The sequence below is a fragment of the Leguminivora glycinivorella genome, chromosome 27 (assembly GCF_023078275.1).
Source record: "Leguminivora glycinivorella isolate SPB_JAAS2020 chromosome 27, LegGlyc_1.1, whole genome shotgun sequence".
NCBI lineage: Eukaryota > Metazoa > Arthropoda > Insecta > Lepidoptera > Tortricidae > Leguminivora > Leguminivora glycinivorella.
The window spans coordinates 4,403,934-4,423,179 of record NC_062997.1 but is presented as its reverse complement, the minus strand read 5'-3'; the positions used below and the strand labels follow the sequence as shown (position 1 = coordinate 4,423,179).

Below are 19,246 nucleotides of genomic sequence, written 5' to 3'. Positions count from 1 at the left end.
CGTGAGACTCAAAAATCGGCCAGCAGTTTATGGTAGATACTGCACATTGCCACTGATTGTCCACATGACCAGATGACCCTGCCCCAGATAGCTCGCACGAAACTATTAATATTATATAATCGATGTACCATAATAGCCGACACCGTAACGAATACGGTGTTGGTATTGTAAAAACGGGTGCCGTGGCAAAAACCATATCTATTATGATATAAAACTAATCCATTTTTTTAGTTGTGAGGTTTTTTGTGTTGTTCAAGTTATTATAATAACAAAGGAAATAAGAATCCTGCTGACGATCTGTCGTACCAACTCTTCGTTAATTTTTCCCGTTTTAAAGCCCCTGAGATTCGAGCAACAATAGTACATTGTGCAACAAGGGGATGAAGTTGAATATTACTAACGAGAGTAAGTTAAATCGCGACGGCTTTCCGGAGCGATTTAAAGACTCGAGTTATTAATATTCATACTACCCACTAGTGGATAAAATGCGTTTTTACCCCCGAGTTACACACAATGTTTTTCATCACACTCGCAATGTAAAAAATATGTAAATAGATGTAAAAAAAAAGTTAAGTACGGTACAAGAAATTTCATTATTCCTTTGGGAGAACGATTTTTCTATAACTCACGCTCCGCCTGCGTGTAATAGCACATTTAAAGTGCGGGTGTGATGAAATAGTTATTTGTTTTACAAGGGGGCAAAGTTGTTGTTTAACCGCACGTGCCAATATTGTCAGCTGATAGTGATGTGCAAGTTGCAGACACTTTCCAAAAAAATCTTAAATTTCTTGAAAATTTCACGAAACTTTCACGAGAAATACAGAGAATTTAATTTATGAAATGGAAAGTTTCAATTGTCCCTACAAAGTTTTCCTATGTGAAAATTTCAGAATTTTAGAAACTTTCTGTCGGCACATCAGTAATAGCCGAGCAAGTGAAATAATCCAGTATTGAACCGCGAGTGGTTCAAAAACTGGAATCTTGAGCGTTGCGATGGTTTCAAGTTTCAAGGCACGAAGGTTAAACAAACCTTGCCACCGAGTGAAACACAATTTTTTTTTTTTTATTGAAAACAAAGATTACAGTTATACAGTTTCTAGTTTTTTCGCCAAACTTACGTTTAACGGCGAAATGAAGCACTCATTTTCAAAGTTAGTACCATAAATTATATGAAAAAACTTATTCTAGTGTTAATAGATAATATCTTATGATTTACTAATGGCGCTTTTCATTAACGCTTTAAAAACCTGAATTAGCCAAAAAATCGCTGTCCCTATCTGTCACGTTTCACCACGCCACCTACATTAACAAACGGCCCGCACGCGAGCAACCGACATTGAATTCTATTGCGTCACGCGAAGGTTACCACCAGTGAATTGGCCGCGAACTCGCGGCCACCGGCATGTACTTGTAGCGCGGCGATAGAATCGCGGAGTCTAAGCTCGTGTAGGTAAAACGCGTACCATGCTTGTATGAGTGAGATATGACAGGTTGACTGGTCGCATTTTTGACAGGCGGTAACTGTGAGATAACCGAGACCGGGTGGGGGCTCTTTCAGCGGGGAGCAGGAGTGGCCATACTGTACGATAGTACTCTTTATTAAATTTTACTATACCTACTGTGATTTGGTACTTGATCATCAGGATACTAACATACATACATACATACATACATACAATCACGCCAGTGTCCCAGTACGATAGTACTCTTTATTAAATTTTACTATACCTACTGTGATTTGGTACTTGATCATCAGGATACTAACATAATTCAATAAATGTGTAAGGGCTTCCTGTACTCCAGTAAAATCAATTTTATCTCGTTTTGGTGATCATACTATTCAAATTTGGTTACCATAATCATAATTTAATTATATAACAACCTTATTCACCTAATAAGTAAATTAAATCAATTATTCGCACAAGTGCACAATAAGATGCACAACAGTTAACATTCTGACAAATTTATTCAGTTTTATTCAATCAAAATTGACATTTAATACAATTTATTAAGAATTATCGCGCACGCAAAACAGTACTGAATTGCGAAGTATTTACCAACTTATTTGAAGTAGAATGTATGCTGAGTTAAACTTTATGTGCTATGTTATAAGGTGTGTGACAACTGCATTATAGAGGTAACGACCTTCTGCAATTTGACAGTCTCTCGAGGTGCGGTCCCACTTCACGCGGCTTAAAGGTACATATTTCAAATAACTGAAACATTACAAACAAAACTACAAAATATAACCACAAAATTTAAATTTTGAATAAAACCCTGATCGCGACATAGTAGACCGATTTTCATGAAATATGGCTATGAACACTCACGACTAACTCAGCTTTCAAACAAAAAAAAATCTAAATCGGTTCATCCGTTCGGGAGCTACGATGCCACAGACAGACACACAGACAGACAGACACGTCAAACTTATAACACCCCGTCATTTTTGCGTCGGGGGTTAAAAACTACATAAACGTTGCCAAATAATCAAAATTACATTTCCTTCTATTTATCCATACTAATATTATAAATGGGAAAGTGTGTGTCTGTTTGTTTGTTCGCCCTTCACGGCAAAACGGAGCGACGAATTGACGTGGTTTTTTAAGGGGTGATAGTTGAAGGGATGGAGAGTGACATAGGCTACTTTTTGTCTCTTTCTGACGCGAGCGAAGCCGCGGGCAGAAGCTAGTAATAGAATAAAAAACATTTAATTAACACCACAACATAATTCGTTATTATTTGTCTGTGACTATTATATAGTGGAGCGAAATACAGAATAATACTCGTAGATGTTTCTTTTTAACCCCCGACGCAAAAACGACGGGGATTTATAAGTTTGACGTGTCTGTCTGTCTGTCTGTCTGTTTGTCTGTCTGTCTGTGTGTGTGTCTGTCTGTGGCATCGTAGCTCCCGAACGGATGAACCGATCTACTGTTATAAAGAACAAAGGGAACATTACGATAACGAAAAAAAAGGAAGTTCGAAAGGTCACCTCGAAATAGAACATTACGATACGAGTGCGACCTGACATATAATGAAAAAGCGAAGTTCGAAACGAGTGGCGATAAATTAAAACACGACCGAAGGGAGTGTTTTAAATCGACACGAGTTACGAATTTCCTTTTCGCACGTGTATCGTACGACGTTTTTCAGTACAGATGAGCCTCCGAAGTTTCGACCTGGCATATAATGAACCACTTCTCGCACTAGTGCGTAAAAAAAACACCATCTGTACTGAAAAATATATAAAATAAACTCTAGCGCTTTGGTATTTGGCCATTTTGTTTTGAATATAAACCGGAAATTCAAATGTAACTCGCTGTCACTACCACCGCGCCCTGTGTCTAACTAAACTAATACCAATCGGGGGACAACCGGACATATCGAAGGTCTGCATAGCTAACCTTAACTACCACGGCATAACAACCATCTACCTTACAAGGAATATCAATATCATGACTTAAAGTCTACATTTGAAAACATTAATATGTGAGTTAAGATGTTTTTTTGAATGTTTCAATTTCGAGTTATACCCTTAGCTGTAGGCTAAACGTGGGTAGTTTGTTCCGCACAGAAGTAGTCAAGAGTGAGAAGTAATATTATCGTAAATGGTTCACTAATTATTGACATTATTATTAATAAAATTACACTCCGTAGAAAAAAAAAGTATGAAAGACTAAACCGATTTTCATGAACCATGGCTAAGAACACTCCCGACTAACTAACTCAGCTTTCAGACAATAACTTAACCACAAAATTAATAGTATTTTATGCAACAGGCGTTTAAAGGAGGTCAAAAAAGACGAGTGGCGTGGGTAACAATTTGAGCGAAGCCGAAAATTGTTATTAAGACGCCACGAGTATTTTTTGACTCAGTTAAACACCGTTGCATACAATACTTTTTCTACGACCATGCACTTACTTTTTAATAGTTTTCTAGAATAACTTTCGTGAAATTCGCACTGTTTCCTGTATTTTGACTTGTCCTCTGCAATGTTCCTGCACCCACCCTGTCGCTCGCACTCCCCCGCGCCGCCGCCGCCAGCCCCGGTGCCCCGCGCACCCCCGCTATATCCATTAAAGAATTTTGGATTTTTTTTTAAAAACCCCCTCCGCGACGTAGCGGACCGATTTTCATGAAACATGGCTAAGAACACTCCCGACTAACTCAGCTTTCAGACAAAAAAAAACTAAATCAAAATCGATTCATCCGTTCGAGAGCTACGATGCCACAGACAGACACACAGACAGACAGACAGACAGACAGACAGACAATCAGACAGACAGATAGACAAACAGATAGACAGACAGACAGATAGACATACACACAGACAGACACGTCAAACTTATAACAACCCGTCGTTTTTGCGTCGGGGTTAAAAAAAATCAAAATCAGTTCATCCGTTCGAGAGCTACGATGCCACAGACAGACACACACACAGACAGACAGACAGACAAACAGACAGACATACAGACATACTACCTTACTTAAATGCGGGTTATTTGTATAGGCATAGTTGAGTGACATCTTGCGACAATCACGCGTCAAATAGCGTGAATTATCAGTACCACTACTCGATACTAGGTCGCAACTGTGTCTCTGACAAAAATTTAATATTAGAACAGTTTGCAACTTATATTACAAACAGAAGGAATTGAAAACAGATACTGATTAATATAATACATAAATACATACAATACATAAAATCACGCCTGTATCCCATAAAGGGGTAGGCAGAACACATGAAACTACTAAAGCTTCAGTGCCACTCTTGGCAAATAAGGGGTTGAAAGAAAACGAAACTGTGACATTGCAGTGACAGGTTGCCAGCCTCTCGCCTACGCCACAATTTAACCCATATCCCATAGTCGCCTTCTACGACACCCACGGGAAGAAAGGGGGTGGTGAAATTCTTAACCCGTCACCACACAGGCAAGAAAATCTATCTAATCTATCAAGAAATCTTGGTAACAAAAAATGAAAAAAAAAAAAACAAAGTTAATTTGTTCCTTAATTTTTGTACAAACTTTTTGAGAACTGCTAATTTAATGCAGCGCCTCTGATCAATCGACAGCGTCCGTTTCCATTAAATCATATACGTAACCCTAAAAACAGTACTTTTTATCACAATATATTATTAGTGACATACGGGGTTACATGAATTACATTATAACATTGTGGTTTCCTAATTAAACTGGTTTATTGAGAATTTGGTTTCAAACAAGGTTACACTTAAGGACGGGTGTCTGTGGGTCAATGCCAAAAATCCGGACATTTACCCTAGAACAGTGACGTCACAAGCTGATTTTATTAACTTAAAATTAAAATTTAAAAAAAAAACCCCGACCGCGACATAGTAGACCGATTTTCATGAAACATGGCTAAGAACGCTCCCGACTTACTCTGCTTTCAGACAAAAAATCTAAATCCAAATCGGTTCATCCGCTCGGGAGCTACGATGCCACACACAGACAGACAGACAAACAGACAGACAAACACACAGACAGACACGTCAAACTTATAGCACCCCGTCGTTTTTGCGTCGGGGGCATAGAGGAATAAGTAAGGGAAGAGTTGTAACTCCATACATCAGTAAATGCGAGTTATTTGTAGTGACATCTATCGTCATTCACTCGTCAATCACGCGCCAACTAGCGTAAATTATCAGTACTGCTACTCGACACTAGGTGCCGACACTATTGCGTCTGCCAAAAATGTAATATTAAAACAGTTTACACCTTATATTTTAAGCTGAAGTAATTGAAAGCAAAGTACTGATTAATACTATTGTAATATTAGCTAAAAATTGTTGAGCAATAGACTTTTTGTTCGTCGTGACGTCTATTGACAAGTAGCAGTACTGATAATTTACGCTAGTTGGCGCGTGATTGACGAGTGAATGACGATAGATGTCACTACAAATAACTCGCATTTACTGATGTATGGAGTTACAACTCTTCCCTTACTTATTCCTCTATGGTCGGGGGTTAAAAATGAATAAATATTGGGGACACCTTACACAGATCAACTTAGCCCCAAACTAAAGCAAAGCTTGTACTATGGGTGCTAAGCGACGATATACTTACTTAAATAGATAAATCTTATACTTTTAAACGAGCAATTCTTGTATATTTATTTATTTATTTATTTATATTATTTATATATATATTTATTTACACTGACGATCTCGGAAACCGCTCTAACGATTTCGCAGAAATTTGTTATGTGGGGGTTTTTGGGGGTGAAAAATCGGTGTAACTTATCCTTAGGTCCCGGAAAACGCGAATTTTCGAGTTTTCATGCGTTTTTCTTCGCGCGCCATCTCGTGTGCAGTAGTTGTACTGTTAAGACAGAATTCTTTCGGTTGATGTAAGTACTATTTATTGCAAACACTAGATGGCGACACAGGTCAAAACTGAAACGAATAGAAAAATACACTATTTGAGTTTTTGTGGCGAAATGCGCGCCATCTCGTGTGGAGTAGTTGTGTTGTTAAGGCTGAGAATTCTTTCGCTCGATGTAGGTACTATTCATTTTTGAACTAGATGGCGACACATGTCAGGGATACGAAACAGAACCGAGCGAAGCTCGGTTGCCCAGATATTACATACTTATATGCATACAAAACATCCATGATTCAGGAACAAAGACTTATATAACTCCGTATAGACCGATAAAGTCTAAGAAAAAAACGTACCTCAAAAACGGTACGGTGAGCTAGATGGCGATACACCTTTGGGGTACGCTCAGCTAGATGGCGCTAATATTAATATTTGACATTTTAACACATATCAAGCTAAGAATATGGGCCAAATTGTCAAAACTGAGGTAAAAAGTTTTAAGCTTATTGTGTCGTGAGATGGCCTGTCTGTCTGTCTGCTTGTCTGTCTGTCTGTGGCATCGTAGCTCCCGAACCGATTTAGATTAGTTTTTTGAAAGCTGAGTTAGTCGGGAGTGTTCTTAGCCATGTTTAATGAAAATCGGTCCACTATGTGGAGGAGTTTTCAAAATTATTATTTTTTATCGTAGTTATTTTAAAAGGTAAGAATTGGTATTTTATTTTAATACTGAAATCGCTTTATTTTGGGTTAAGTAAAGATACCTATCAAAGGATGTTTTTTACAAGGTAGCCTCTTTAATAGCCTTTTATCAAAATTAACCTTAAACAAATTAAGTTATATATTATTGACCCAAATGTTTTTCATCGGCTAATAATATAATCTTTATATCAAGGTCTTGGATAAATGCAAATATTATAACCACAAAATTAAAATTTTGAAAAAACCCCCGACCGCGACATAGTGGACCGATTTACATGAAACATGGCTAAGAACACTCCCGACTAACTCAGCTTTCAGACAAAAATAACTAAATCTAAATCGGTTCATCCGTTCGGGAGCTACGATGCCACAGACAGAGACACACACGGACAGACACGTCAAACTTAATTATAACTTAATTAAACTTAATTATTTTGACGACCGGTCTGGCGCAGTCGGTAGTGACCCTGCCTGCTGCGCCGCGGTCCCGGGTTCAAATCCCGGTAAGGGCATTTATTTGTGTGATGAGCACAGATATTTGTTCCTGAGTCATGGATGTTTTCTATGTATATAAGTATTTATATATTATATATATCGTTGCCTGAGTACCCACAATACAAGCCTTATTGAGCTTACCGTGGGCCTCAGTCAATCTGTGTGAGAATGTCCTGTAATATTTATTTATTATTTATAACAACCCGTCGTTTTAGCGTCGGGGGTTAAAAATACGACACCCTTGGTGGTGAAATTCTTAACCCGTCGACACACGAGGGAGTCAACTGTGGGATATGAGCTTATAGGAATACAGTGGGGTTACCAATGAAGTACAGTCAACCAATTAGAATCCCAGGCGCCGTAGCCAAATGGCATTTCTACGACGCGAAACAAAAACGAAACGCCGCGAATAGTAGTCTGCTCTGTCGCGCCAATACGCAAGAGCGATAGAGATAGATATCTACTAGCGTTTGTGCCATTCGGCTACGCACCCAGGCCACTCTAGAACCCTGTCGTATTGATTCCGTGATTTATTTGCTATAGAAGTCAGTTTGATTTTTATTGTGAAAGGGTCCTACAGTGGCATAGGATTCAGATTGTTTGACTGTACCTCTACTAAAGCCGTTCAGTTCAGGTCGAGAGAAAGGGACACACAGTTGCACACCTGACAAAAACGCGCAGAGCGACTTTGTCGTCCTTTGTCTAAGTCTGTTCCGATCCGATATCGGATGTTGTAATGATTTTAATGGAAATAATCCAAGATGGCACCTGTAATGTATGGGATATCGGTCCTACATCCGATATCGGATCGGATAATGTGAAAACTCACTAAGGATAACGTTGGCCTTTCATTTTTAAGCTGGTAACACTTTACCACATAGGCTAAATACTGGAAGCCAGGCGTGATTGACTTATGAATAAAAAAAACAAGCTGTCATTGCTGTCAAGTTGAAGTGTCAAGTGAAGCTCCATTGCGTCTGTCTTTCTCGTTTCTTTAATTGTTATTATTGAAATTCTGGTATATTAATGTACAAGCATTACTAATCATGTAGAAGATTAGTCTATTCATTATCTCGCAATCAATAATTTGAGATTGCGTTTATATATCCACGACAAGCTGTATATTTCGTCATCGTATTCTCAAGACGATAATTTAATTATGATTTTTTCGCTTATTTACTTAAGAAATTGAGGCAATTGATCCAGCTAGAGCTATACACAAAGATTTCGAGATTATGGGAAATGAAAATGTGTTTAGTTTCAATTATTGGTATCGCAGAAATCATGAAATTTGTATTGACTTAAACTCGGAGTTATATTGAGGTGTTGAGTGTCAGAATGGAGTCTGTTTGGATTAAGCCCGAGCCATCATGGGAGGGTTATGAGCCCACACCGGAGTCAGGTAAGTTTACTAGGTACCTAGCCAATGTACGACGTTGAAACGTCACATAACCATACATCGGGGTTTTGGGAGAGGGAATGAATTCGTGTATTTATAACTCTGTTTATAGTAACTTGAATTACTGAAATATAGATTAAACTATGTATCTGGCTCCAAATGTACCTAGAAACGTTATAGTAATGTTTGTTGTTCATCGTTTTCACCCTTTTTGGGCTAGTGTAAATCATTCCCGCTCCCAAAACCCCGAACCCCGTTAAATTAATTGTATTTATTGAATGTAATCAAATGAAATAATTAAATTAATTGTTATTATATAATAATAATACCTAAAGTTTAGTTTTTAGTCTAGTTTTAAGTTTCTTTTGCATGCCCTTCCAGGGTGTCATGGCCTTGCTTGTACCTTATTATGTAACATCTTAATTTTATTGTACATGACTACAAGAAATAAATGAAAAAAAAAAAATGCTTTATGGCGTTCTATCACTCTTCAGTCTTCTCTATCATGTCATTCTGCTGAAGTCTAGATCCCTCCATAGGCATCTCTTCCTCGCCAAGCACTTGGCCTCGTGCAGTTTTAATTGCATGGGTGCAGTAATTTGAACCTGAGGTCTTGTGCCTTCAACTTTGCCCGTCATAATTACTCTCTCCATGCAATGTGAGATTTGACCGAAATATCTAAGAATATGGTCCTGGCAAATTTTTGACAGCCAGAGCTTCACTATTAGGGCCCATTTTTAACACCCGACTCAAAAACGACGGGGTGTTATAAGTTTGACGTGTCTGTCTGTGTGTGTGTGTCTGTCTGTCTGTCTGTGGCATCGTAGCTCCCGAACGGATGAACCGATTTCGATTTAGTTTTTTTTTTGGTTGAAAGCTGAGTTAGTTGGGAGTGTTCTTAGCCATGTTTTATGAAAATCGGTCCACTATGTCGCGGTTAGGGGTTTTTTTCAAAATTTTTATTTTGTGGTTAGGTTATAATATTATAGCTCATATTGATATTTTTCATGTCTTTGGTATTTGCACATTCATAAATGAATAGTCATTACTTTAATCTGAATCTCATGATACATTAAAAATGTATTTTCAAAGTGACTAATGTCAATCCCCCAAAATGGGTAACAGAAGTGGTCTTGCGGTGATCAGCGGCGTGGATTAGTGGGCGGGCGTGTGGTCTAGTGGTAAAGACGTTAGCCGCGTAAGCTGAAGACCCGGGTTCGACTCCCGGCTCGGCCACCAGTGGGCCTTGCCGTTTTTTCTTTCGTGTATGATATCTATTTCAATTTAGAAGTCGTCTTTTTCTAAGGGTTTTGAATGATTTTCTTCTTCTTTTTTCTCTTATTAGAGTTATATTGACCAGGATCTAATAAATAAACAATAAATAAATAAATATTATTACACAGATCAACTTAGCCCCAAACTAAACAAAGCTTGTACTATGGGTGCTAAGTGGCGATATACATTCTTAAATAGATAAATATATACTTATATACATAGAAAACATCCATGACTTGGGACCAAATATCTGTGCTCATCACACAGATAAATACCCTTACTGGGATTCGAACCCAGGACCCGTTGCTTAGCAGGCAGGGTCACTACCGACTGAGCTAGACTAGTCGTTGATATAGACCTTGACTACCTTGTTGATTGACATGCATCATGATCACGAGCTTTTCCTCCAGTATGATATTATATGATATTTATTTCAGTAGTGACCCTGCCTGCTGCGCCGCGGTCCCGGGTTCGAATCCTGGTAAGGGCATTTATTTTTTAAGTTGTGTATGATATTATATGATATTTATTAATTTTCAGGGCCCGTCTCCGAAACACAGCCTTTGGAAGAAGCACAACCTCCAAAAGAAGACCAGGGCTCACAGGAAAAGGTGGTGGTGAAACAGGAACCTCCAGACGAATCTGTTGGTGAGTTAAGCTCCATTTAGGAATAATCTTAGAAACTTTCTTTGCTAATCCGCGAGTAGATAATGTGGTAATCTATCAGCCTGCTTAAAGCCAATTGTTCATTTCCCATTTTTAGTGTAATTTCTCCATTCCTTTTTAGGCTTCCGTACCAAAAAGGTACAAAAGGAACCCTTATGGCGCCGCTCTGTCCGTCAGTCTGTCTGTCTGACTGTCTGTCTGTCTGTCTGTCTGACACATTATTAAATATCTCGAGAACTACTTATAACATTGTTAACCTCTACAAATTGAAAGTTTTTTTTTTTAATTTATTAATATTAATTGCAGAAAATGGCCAAAATGAAAGGGGGCAAACTGAAAATTTCAAGTAACTAGGTCAAGTGGGGTATCGTTAGAAAGAGCTCAAACTGTACATATCAAAACTATTTTTTATATTTTTTGGTTGTGTGAAATAAAATCGTACACATATCTTGAAAACTTTTTTTTATTTATAAAAAATCTTTCAGATTTACATTTTGAATTTCAACACCCTTGCGGGTGTTTATTGTACCTGTATTTTTTAACAAAATAACAATGAAATTACCTGCTTTCAAATAGAGGCAAAATGGTTACAATCGGTTCACGCAATAAACAATTAACCCATAAAAATCATCTTCCATGTACTAGCTCGCGCGCATTAGTTTATTCAATTTTCCGATAGATGTCGCTGTACGTTGAACGCTCATTTCCTACATCGCGTTTTTCCTGATATAATGAGGTCGGTTCAGGAGCGTCCTTGCGACATGTCGTAAGTCGTAAACTATTGAAGTCGAATAATCTTGATTTTATTTGGACGTTGTCTTAGCAATAAAATTGTATATTAAAATATTACTTGTTATGTGGGAAATTGAGTCAAATCTGTAGATTTCTATGAATAACATTTTGATGATTCAACTATTGAAAGTTTGTACGGAACCCTCGGTGAGCGAGTCCGACTCGCACTTGACCGGTTTTTTTAATGTATTATGGGCTCAATGTTACAAATAAAAGTAAAAACTAATTCAACAGAGCATGGAGTGAAGACACAGTCTCCCATACCAGAGGGCACCCAGGAACTTCCAATAGTTGTGAAACAGGAGCCTCCTGATAATGTTGGTGAGTTTAACATTACTTACTTAACTCGCTGGCTCAAACGAGCCATAGTGGATCTTTGCCTTTGACACTAGAGTTGTGCCTGCTCGTTCACTGAAAAGATCGCTCCCAACTAGTACGATCTACGAGTGTACTATAGGGTTGCAAAAAACGGTTTTTTTTTCTGGCTTGAAAAAAAAAACCGTGAAAAAGAACAGTTTTTTTTCTGGAGTATGTTTTTTTTCTAAAGTACGAAATCTCAAAATTTGCAAAGTAGTTAATACTTTTATACGGTTTTTTAGACTTAATGTTAACTATTATACGAATTTAATCAAATAAGTTTAATTTCTGGTCTTATAAAAGTAACATTTACGAAATCTGTAGTTGAAACACGTTACAACTCACGAAAAACCGTTATTGTCGTATTATTTGTTCATCTGAAAAAAAAAACATATTTAGAAAAAAAAACCATGGTGCTCGGTTTTTTTTTCATGTTTTTTTTTTCATAATTCTGAAAAAAAAAAAACATTTGTTTTTTTTCTATTTACAACCCTAGTGTACTAGTTCGTTCTTTTAGGACATTTAGGACAGTTGTACACCGAGAGAGCGAGAGATAAATTGTGCATATGGCGTACAGTAACGTTTGCTCGTACTAGCCGAGAGCTAATCGGCCGTTTTCGCGCTCTCGGTCGGTTTCGGTCGGATCACACGGATCGCTTTGCTGTCATTGTCACTCCTCGGCTCTTCTCTCCTTTCGCTCCCATTCTGTTGCGCGTGTGTGAGTGTACTAAATGTACTAGAGAGCAGAATCATTTGGGAGTAGTTCGGTTTAGTACAGTGCAGGGAATCGTGTCTTTTGTACTATTAGTACATGTCCTACACAAGCCTATTTGACGCTAGACTTCACCATTCGCTCCTGTCTTGTGCGATCTGATGCCATTCAGTCACTTGACAGACACACTGATCTTTCTAGACTTTTTTTAGGCGAGGTTGCCTGATGGTAAGCGATCACTGCCGCCCATGGACACTTGATACACCAAAAGGGTTGGAGGTGCGTTGCCGGCCTTAAAGATGGGTGTATGCTCTTTTCTTGAAGGTTTGAAGGTCATTCAAGTCATTCCATTATTTAAATCTGGTAGCACATCCGACCCCACTAATTTTAGACCGATATCAGTGTTACCGACATTCAGCAAAATTTTTGAAAAGTTAGTGTTATTTCAGCTATTGCAACATTTTAACATCAATAATCTAATGCACAATAAACAATTTGGTTTTACACGGGGTCGCTCAACAACCGACGCTGGTGTTGAGCTAATCAAACAGATTTTCGATGCCTGGGAGGAGTCACAGGATGCCTTGGGTATCTTCTGTGATTTATCTAAGGCTTTCGATTGCGTCTGTCATGAAACACTGATCAGGAAATTGCACTACTATGGAGTGAGAGGATCGGCACTGAGTTTAGTCAAATCTTACTTACACGATAGAATACAAAGGGTCGACGTGAATGGACAGCGCTCACCGGGGTCACTAGTCTCTATGGGTGTACCGCAGGGATCAATATTGGGGCCTTTCCTGTTCCTTATCTACATTAATGACCTGCCATATCTTGTAAAGACCCACCATGATATAGTATTGTTTGCAGATGATACTTCCCTTATTTTCAAAGTCAAACGTCAGCAACAAACTTGTGAAAATGTAAACAATGCTATTTCCGAAGTAGTTAATTGGTTTAGTGTTAATAACTTATTGTTAAATGAGAAAAAGACTAAATGTATTAAGTTTGTAACGAGTAATGCTAAAAATGAACAAGCAAGTGTCGTTGTGAAGGATGAGGAATTGGAACTGGTAGATAGTACAGTTTTTCTTGGCATAACTTTAGATTCTAAACTTCAGTGGGGTCCCCATATTGCTACCCTCTCGAATAGACTGAGCTCTGCAGCATTTGCAGTGAGCAAGATCCGTCAGTTAACAGACGTGGAAACAGCTCGATTAGTTTATTTTAGTTACTTTCACAGCATTATGTCATATGGTATTTTACTATGGGGCAGTGCTTCAGAGATAAATACCATATTTGTTCTGCAGAAGAGGGCTATTCGAGCAATATACAAAATGAACCATAGAGACTCACTTAGAGATAAGTTTAAGGACATTAATATAATGACAGTGCATTGTCAATATATTTATGAGAATATTATGTATGTACATAAAAACATTTGTAAATTTAAGAAAAACTGTGATGTACATAATATAAACACTAGAAATAAGCATAAGCTTGCAGTGCCCTTCACTCGGCTCCATAAAATTAAAAAATCATTCATGGGTAATTGTGTAAGATTTTATAACAAACTTCCTAATGCCATCACTGAACTGTCTTTTAATCGATTTAAACATTATGTAAAGCGTATACTGATCTCTAAAGCCTACTATAGCACACAAGACTACATGAATGATGAAACACTGTGGGATACAAGTATTGCTGAAAACCATTAATTATATAGCTTATTAATGATGATATTGATAATTCAATGTATTTTTACACAATTTTTTTGACATTTAGAATTTATTCTAGAAGTTTTTATACTAGTATTTTTTTATACAATTTAGATTGATATCATTTTATTAAATCAATGTAGTTTTAAAACAATATTGTTAATTGCACCAATAAATTGCTCTGATATTTAGAATAAGATGAATATTGTACACTGTTGACAATTTAAAAGTGCTTATTGTAAGCCTATTTGAATAAAGAATATTTTGATTGATTGATTGATTGATTGATATTGGTCCGGGAACACTACTGGCGACGGTTCACCTCTGCTTAACATTAGCTACTTAATAACCTAACCAAAAAATTTAAATTTTGAAAAAGAAAACCCGGACATAGTGGACCGATTTTCATGAAACATGGCTAAGAACACTCCCGACTAACTCGGCTTTCAAACAAGAAAAAACAACGAAATCTAAATCGGTTCATCGGTTCGGGAGCTACGATGCCACAGACAGACACACACACAGACAGACAGATAGACAGACACGTCAAACTTATAACACCCCGTCGTTTTTGCGTCGGGGGTTAATAACATAAGCAAGAACTATCAGATGAAAATAACTAACTGTTTAGTTATTAATGATGAAATTGATAATTCAATATATTTTTAACCCCCGACGCAAAAACGACGGAGTGTTATAAGTTTGACGTGTCTGTCTGTGGCATCGTAGCTCCCGAACGGATGAACAGATTTAGATTCAGTTTGTTTTTGTTTGAAAGGTGAGTTAGTCGGGAGTGTTCTTAGCCATCTTTCATGAAAATCGGTCTACTATGTCGCGGTCGGGGTTTTTTTCAAAATTTTAATTTTGTGGGTAGGTTATTCTATATGTAATTACTTTTTTGACATTAAGAATTTATTCTAGAAAGTTTCTAGACTAATATTTTTACAATTATACAGTTAGACGATCTTATTGTGAAATAATCATTATTAAGATTGACATTTTATATTTTCATTGCAATAATTGCATTTCTGCATGCATTTATAATTTACGAAATGTGTTGATATTGATACCTTTATGCTTAGATGAATAAGGGAAGAGTTGAAACTCTATACGTCAATAAATTCGGGTTATTTGTATAGGCATAGTTAAGTGACATCTAGTGACAAACACGTCAAATAGCGTGAATTATCAGTACCACTACTCGATACTAGGTGGCAACTGTGTCTCGTCTGCCAAAAATTTAATATTAGAACAGTTTACAACTTATACGACGACCGGTCTGGCTGGTAGTGATCCTGCCTGCTGAGCGGCGGTCCTGGGTTCGAATCCCGGTAAGGGCATTTATTTGTGTGATGAGCACAGATATTTGTTCCTGAGTCATGGATGTTTTCTATGTTTATAAGTACGTATTTATCTATTTAAGTATGTATATCGTCGCTTAGCACCCATAGTACAAGCTTTGCTTAGTTTGGGGCTAAGTTGATCTGTGTAAGACGTCCCCAATATTTATTTATTTATTTATATTACATGCAGAATGAATTGAAAACAGAATACTGATTATACTATTGTAATATTAGCTAAAAATTGGTGAGCATTAGATTTTTCGTTCGTCGCAACATCTATTGACAAGTAGCAGTACTGATTATTTACGCTAGTTGACGCGAGATTGTCTCTAGATGTCGCTTAACTATGCCTATACAAATAACCCGCATTACTGATGTGCTTTATGACAGAAATCATAGTAACGTTTTGTTTACAGTGGAAATTACTCTAGAGGTGGACATTAAGAGAGAGACGGAAGATGAGTCCGATGCGGGTGCGAGCGAGAGCGTCGGAGCCACGCAGATCGAAGTCGAAGTGCAAATACCTAAAAGTAAGCTTAATCGTTAATTTCCAGTTGACATTACAATACAAGTGCGGAAAAGAGAAAGCGATGTAGTACATTACGACACTAGTGCGACAAAAGGGAAGTTCGAAACGAGTGGCGATAAATTAAAACACGACCGAATACGAATTTCCTTTTCGCACGTGTATCATATAACATTACATTACAATTGCGGAAGACAGAAAGGTCGACCGAAGGGAGTGTTTTAAATCGACACTAGTTAAATCTCCTTTTCGCACGTGTATCGTACGACGTTTTTCAGTACAGATGGCCCTCCGAAGTTTCGACCTGTTATATAATGAACCACTTCTCGTACTAGTAAGACAAAATTAAATTTTGAAAAAAAAAACTTGACCGCGACATAGTAGACCGATTTTCATGAAACATGGCTAAGAAAAGCTTTCAGACAAAAAGAAACTAAATCTAAATCGGATCATCCGTTGAGGAGCTACGATGTCACAGACAGACACACACACAGACGGACAGACAGACAGATTCGTCAAACTTAAACATCGTTTTTGCGTCAGGGGTTAAAAAACACCATCTGTATTGAGAAGTTTTTTTTTTAATACTACGTCGATGGCAAACAAGCATACGGCCCGCCTGATGTAAAGCGGTCACCGTAACCTATGGACGCCTGCAACTCAAACAGTGTCACATGCGCGTTGCCACCCCATTAGAAACTTGTACATTCCCTTTTACTGTGTTAAGTACACAGCAAAAAGGAGTGCACAAGTTCTAAGGAGGATTCGGGTTGCCGACGACTCAAAGGACAATAGACGGAACAAGTTAGTTCCGTAAGTCCTGTCGTCGTCAACACACCGCACCCTCGTTGAGCTCTGGCTGGCTGGTATTATTCCACTTTGCGTTTTCTACGCTGGTTGCAGAGGTCTACAGCTCCCAGAGACATTAGTACGGATAACATAACGAATAGATAGCTCCTAAGTTTATGTGTATGCTTCCAGCAAAAGGACCCTCTCGACCAGCCCGGTCCACCGCAGACCTCACCAAAAAGAACCGAGAAGCGACCGAAGTTTCATGCGACATTTGTTTCAAAACTTTCAAGCAAGCGAGCAAGCTAAAAGATCACATAAGAATACACACCGGTGAAAAGCCCTATGACTGCGCCATATGCGAAAAACGGTTCAGACAACTGAGCCACTTGCGAAGACATTCCCGAGTACACACCGGGGAAAGACCTCACGCGTGTAATGTTTGCAAACAAGAGTTCACAGAATTAGCCAATTTAAGAACGCATCAAAGAATACACACGGGTGAAAAGCCTTATGCTTGCAAACAGTGTAACAAAGAATTTGCCGGATTGAGCTGTTTAAAACGCCATGAAAGGACGCATACAGGCGAACGGCCGTATTCTTGCAAGAATTGCGGCAAAGATTTCACACAATCCAGCACGTTGAGGCTCCATATAAGGAAACACACAGGGGAGAAACCTTACCAATGTACGACGTGTCTAAAACATTTCAGCGGTATGGACAATTTGAGAAAACACGAAAGAATCCATTTAGGTTTAAAACTATTCTCATGCGACTTGTGTGAAAAAACTTTTACCGGTTTGAGTACTTTAAAGAGGCATAAACGCATACACACTGGTGAAAAGCCTTATGTATGTGAATTTTGTAAAAAAGAATTCGCAGGATTAGATAGTCTGGTAAGACATGTTCGTATACACACAGGGGAGCTCCCATATGCATGTGAAATGTGTCAAAGAAGGTTTAGGCAGTTGAGTAATTTGAAGAAACATGTTAAAACGCATTTGGAGCAAAAGTTTTATCATTGTGGGATGTGTAAGAAGAAGTTTAGAGAGTTGTCCACTTTGGAAACACATGAAAGGAAATATCACAGTGGGGAAGGTAGCACAGTTTCGGGAGGGGATATGGTAAAATTAGAGAATCCCACGTGATAAAAAAAAATTTATTGTTACACATTACACAGTAATAAATTAAATGGTTTCTCTGGCGGATCCCAAACTAGGCTGAGCCTGTATCTTGGGACCCTGGAGTGCAGTACGTCTTTATACAATGTAGAGTTAACAGTGAGATAATAAACAGATATTGCAGTGAACAACTTAGCTAGTTAATAGATTGTGTAAGTAGTTTTATATGAGCAATTGCCGGCAACTTTGTACATAGCCACGTGAGCAAATTTTAATTGATCCTATTTTGTTACCAACATTTAGTAATATAAGTTGACTTCTGTAAGATATAAATAAATAAATAAATATTATAAGACATTCTTACACAGATTGACTGAGTCCCACGGTAAGCTCAAGAAGGCTTGTGTTGCAGGTACTCAGACAACGATATATATATAATATATAAATACTTATATACATAGAAAACATCCATGACTCAGGAACAAATATCTGTGCTCATCACACAAATAAATGCCCTTACCAGGATTCGAACCCGGGACCGCGGCGTAGCAGGCAGGGTCACTACCGACTGCGCCAGACCGGTCGTCAAAAAGACATATACAGGTTAATTGTTATAATTAAGAAAATATAGATACTAGAGGACCTTAATGACGAAATAAAACTTAATAAAATCTCAATTCATCAACAAAATCTTGGTAACAAAATAGGAATTAATAAAAACAAATTTAACTTTTTCCTTAATTTTTGTACAAACTTTTCAAGAATTGCTGATATCAAGTCGGTAGTACCACAGTACAGTATGGCCACTTATCTTAAAATACCGCTCTGAAAGTGCCACCCACGGTGTTTTCAGTCAAAGGAAATAGTAAATCAGATGTTCTTTGGATATGTTTAGGAAACTCAACGATAGAGGGCGTGAAAAACAATTATATGCCGTAGTGCACGTTGTTCGCTAGATGTCGCTATTATCCCCGCAAACTGGGTAATGACTTGTTGTCGTAATATGTAT

At 37.9% G+C, this 19,246-nt stretch overlaps 1 protein-coding gene across 2 annotated transcripts; it reads left to right on the top strand.

Annotated features, from left to right (window-relative positions):
* The first annotated feature begins 8,506 nt into the window (after positions 1-8,506).
* Positions 8,507-18,554, top strand: LOC125240301 (zinc finger protein 501-like). 2 transcript variants are annotated; one of them, XM_048148173.1, is made up of 5 exons: positions 8,507-8,941; positions 10,754-10,861; positions 11,906-11,992; positions 16,218-16,331; positions 17,309-18,554. In XM_048148173.1, the coding sequence occupies exons 1-5, from the start codon at positions 8,878-8,880 to the stop codon at positions 18,262-18,264; spliced, it is 1,329 nt and encodes a 442-aa protein (XP_048004130.1). In that variant the 5' UTR covers positions 8,507-8,877; the 3' UTR covers positions 18,265-18,554. The 2 variants fall into 2 exon arrangements, with proteins under 2 accessions (XP_048004130.1, XP_048004131.1); XM_048148174.1 differs by lacking the exon at positions 11,906-11,992.
* The last annotated feature ends 692 nt before the right edge of the window (positions 18,555-19,246 follow it).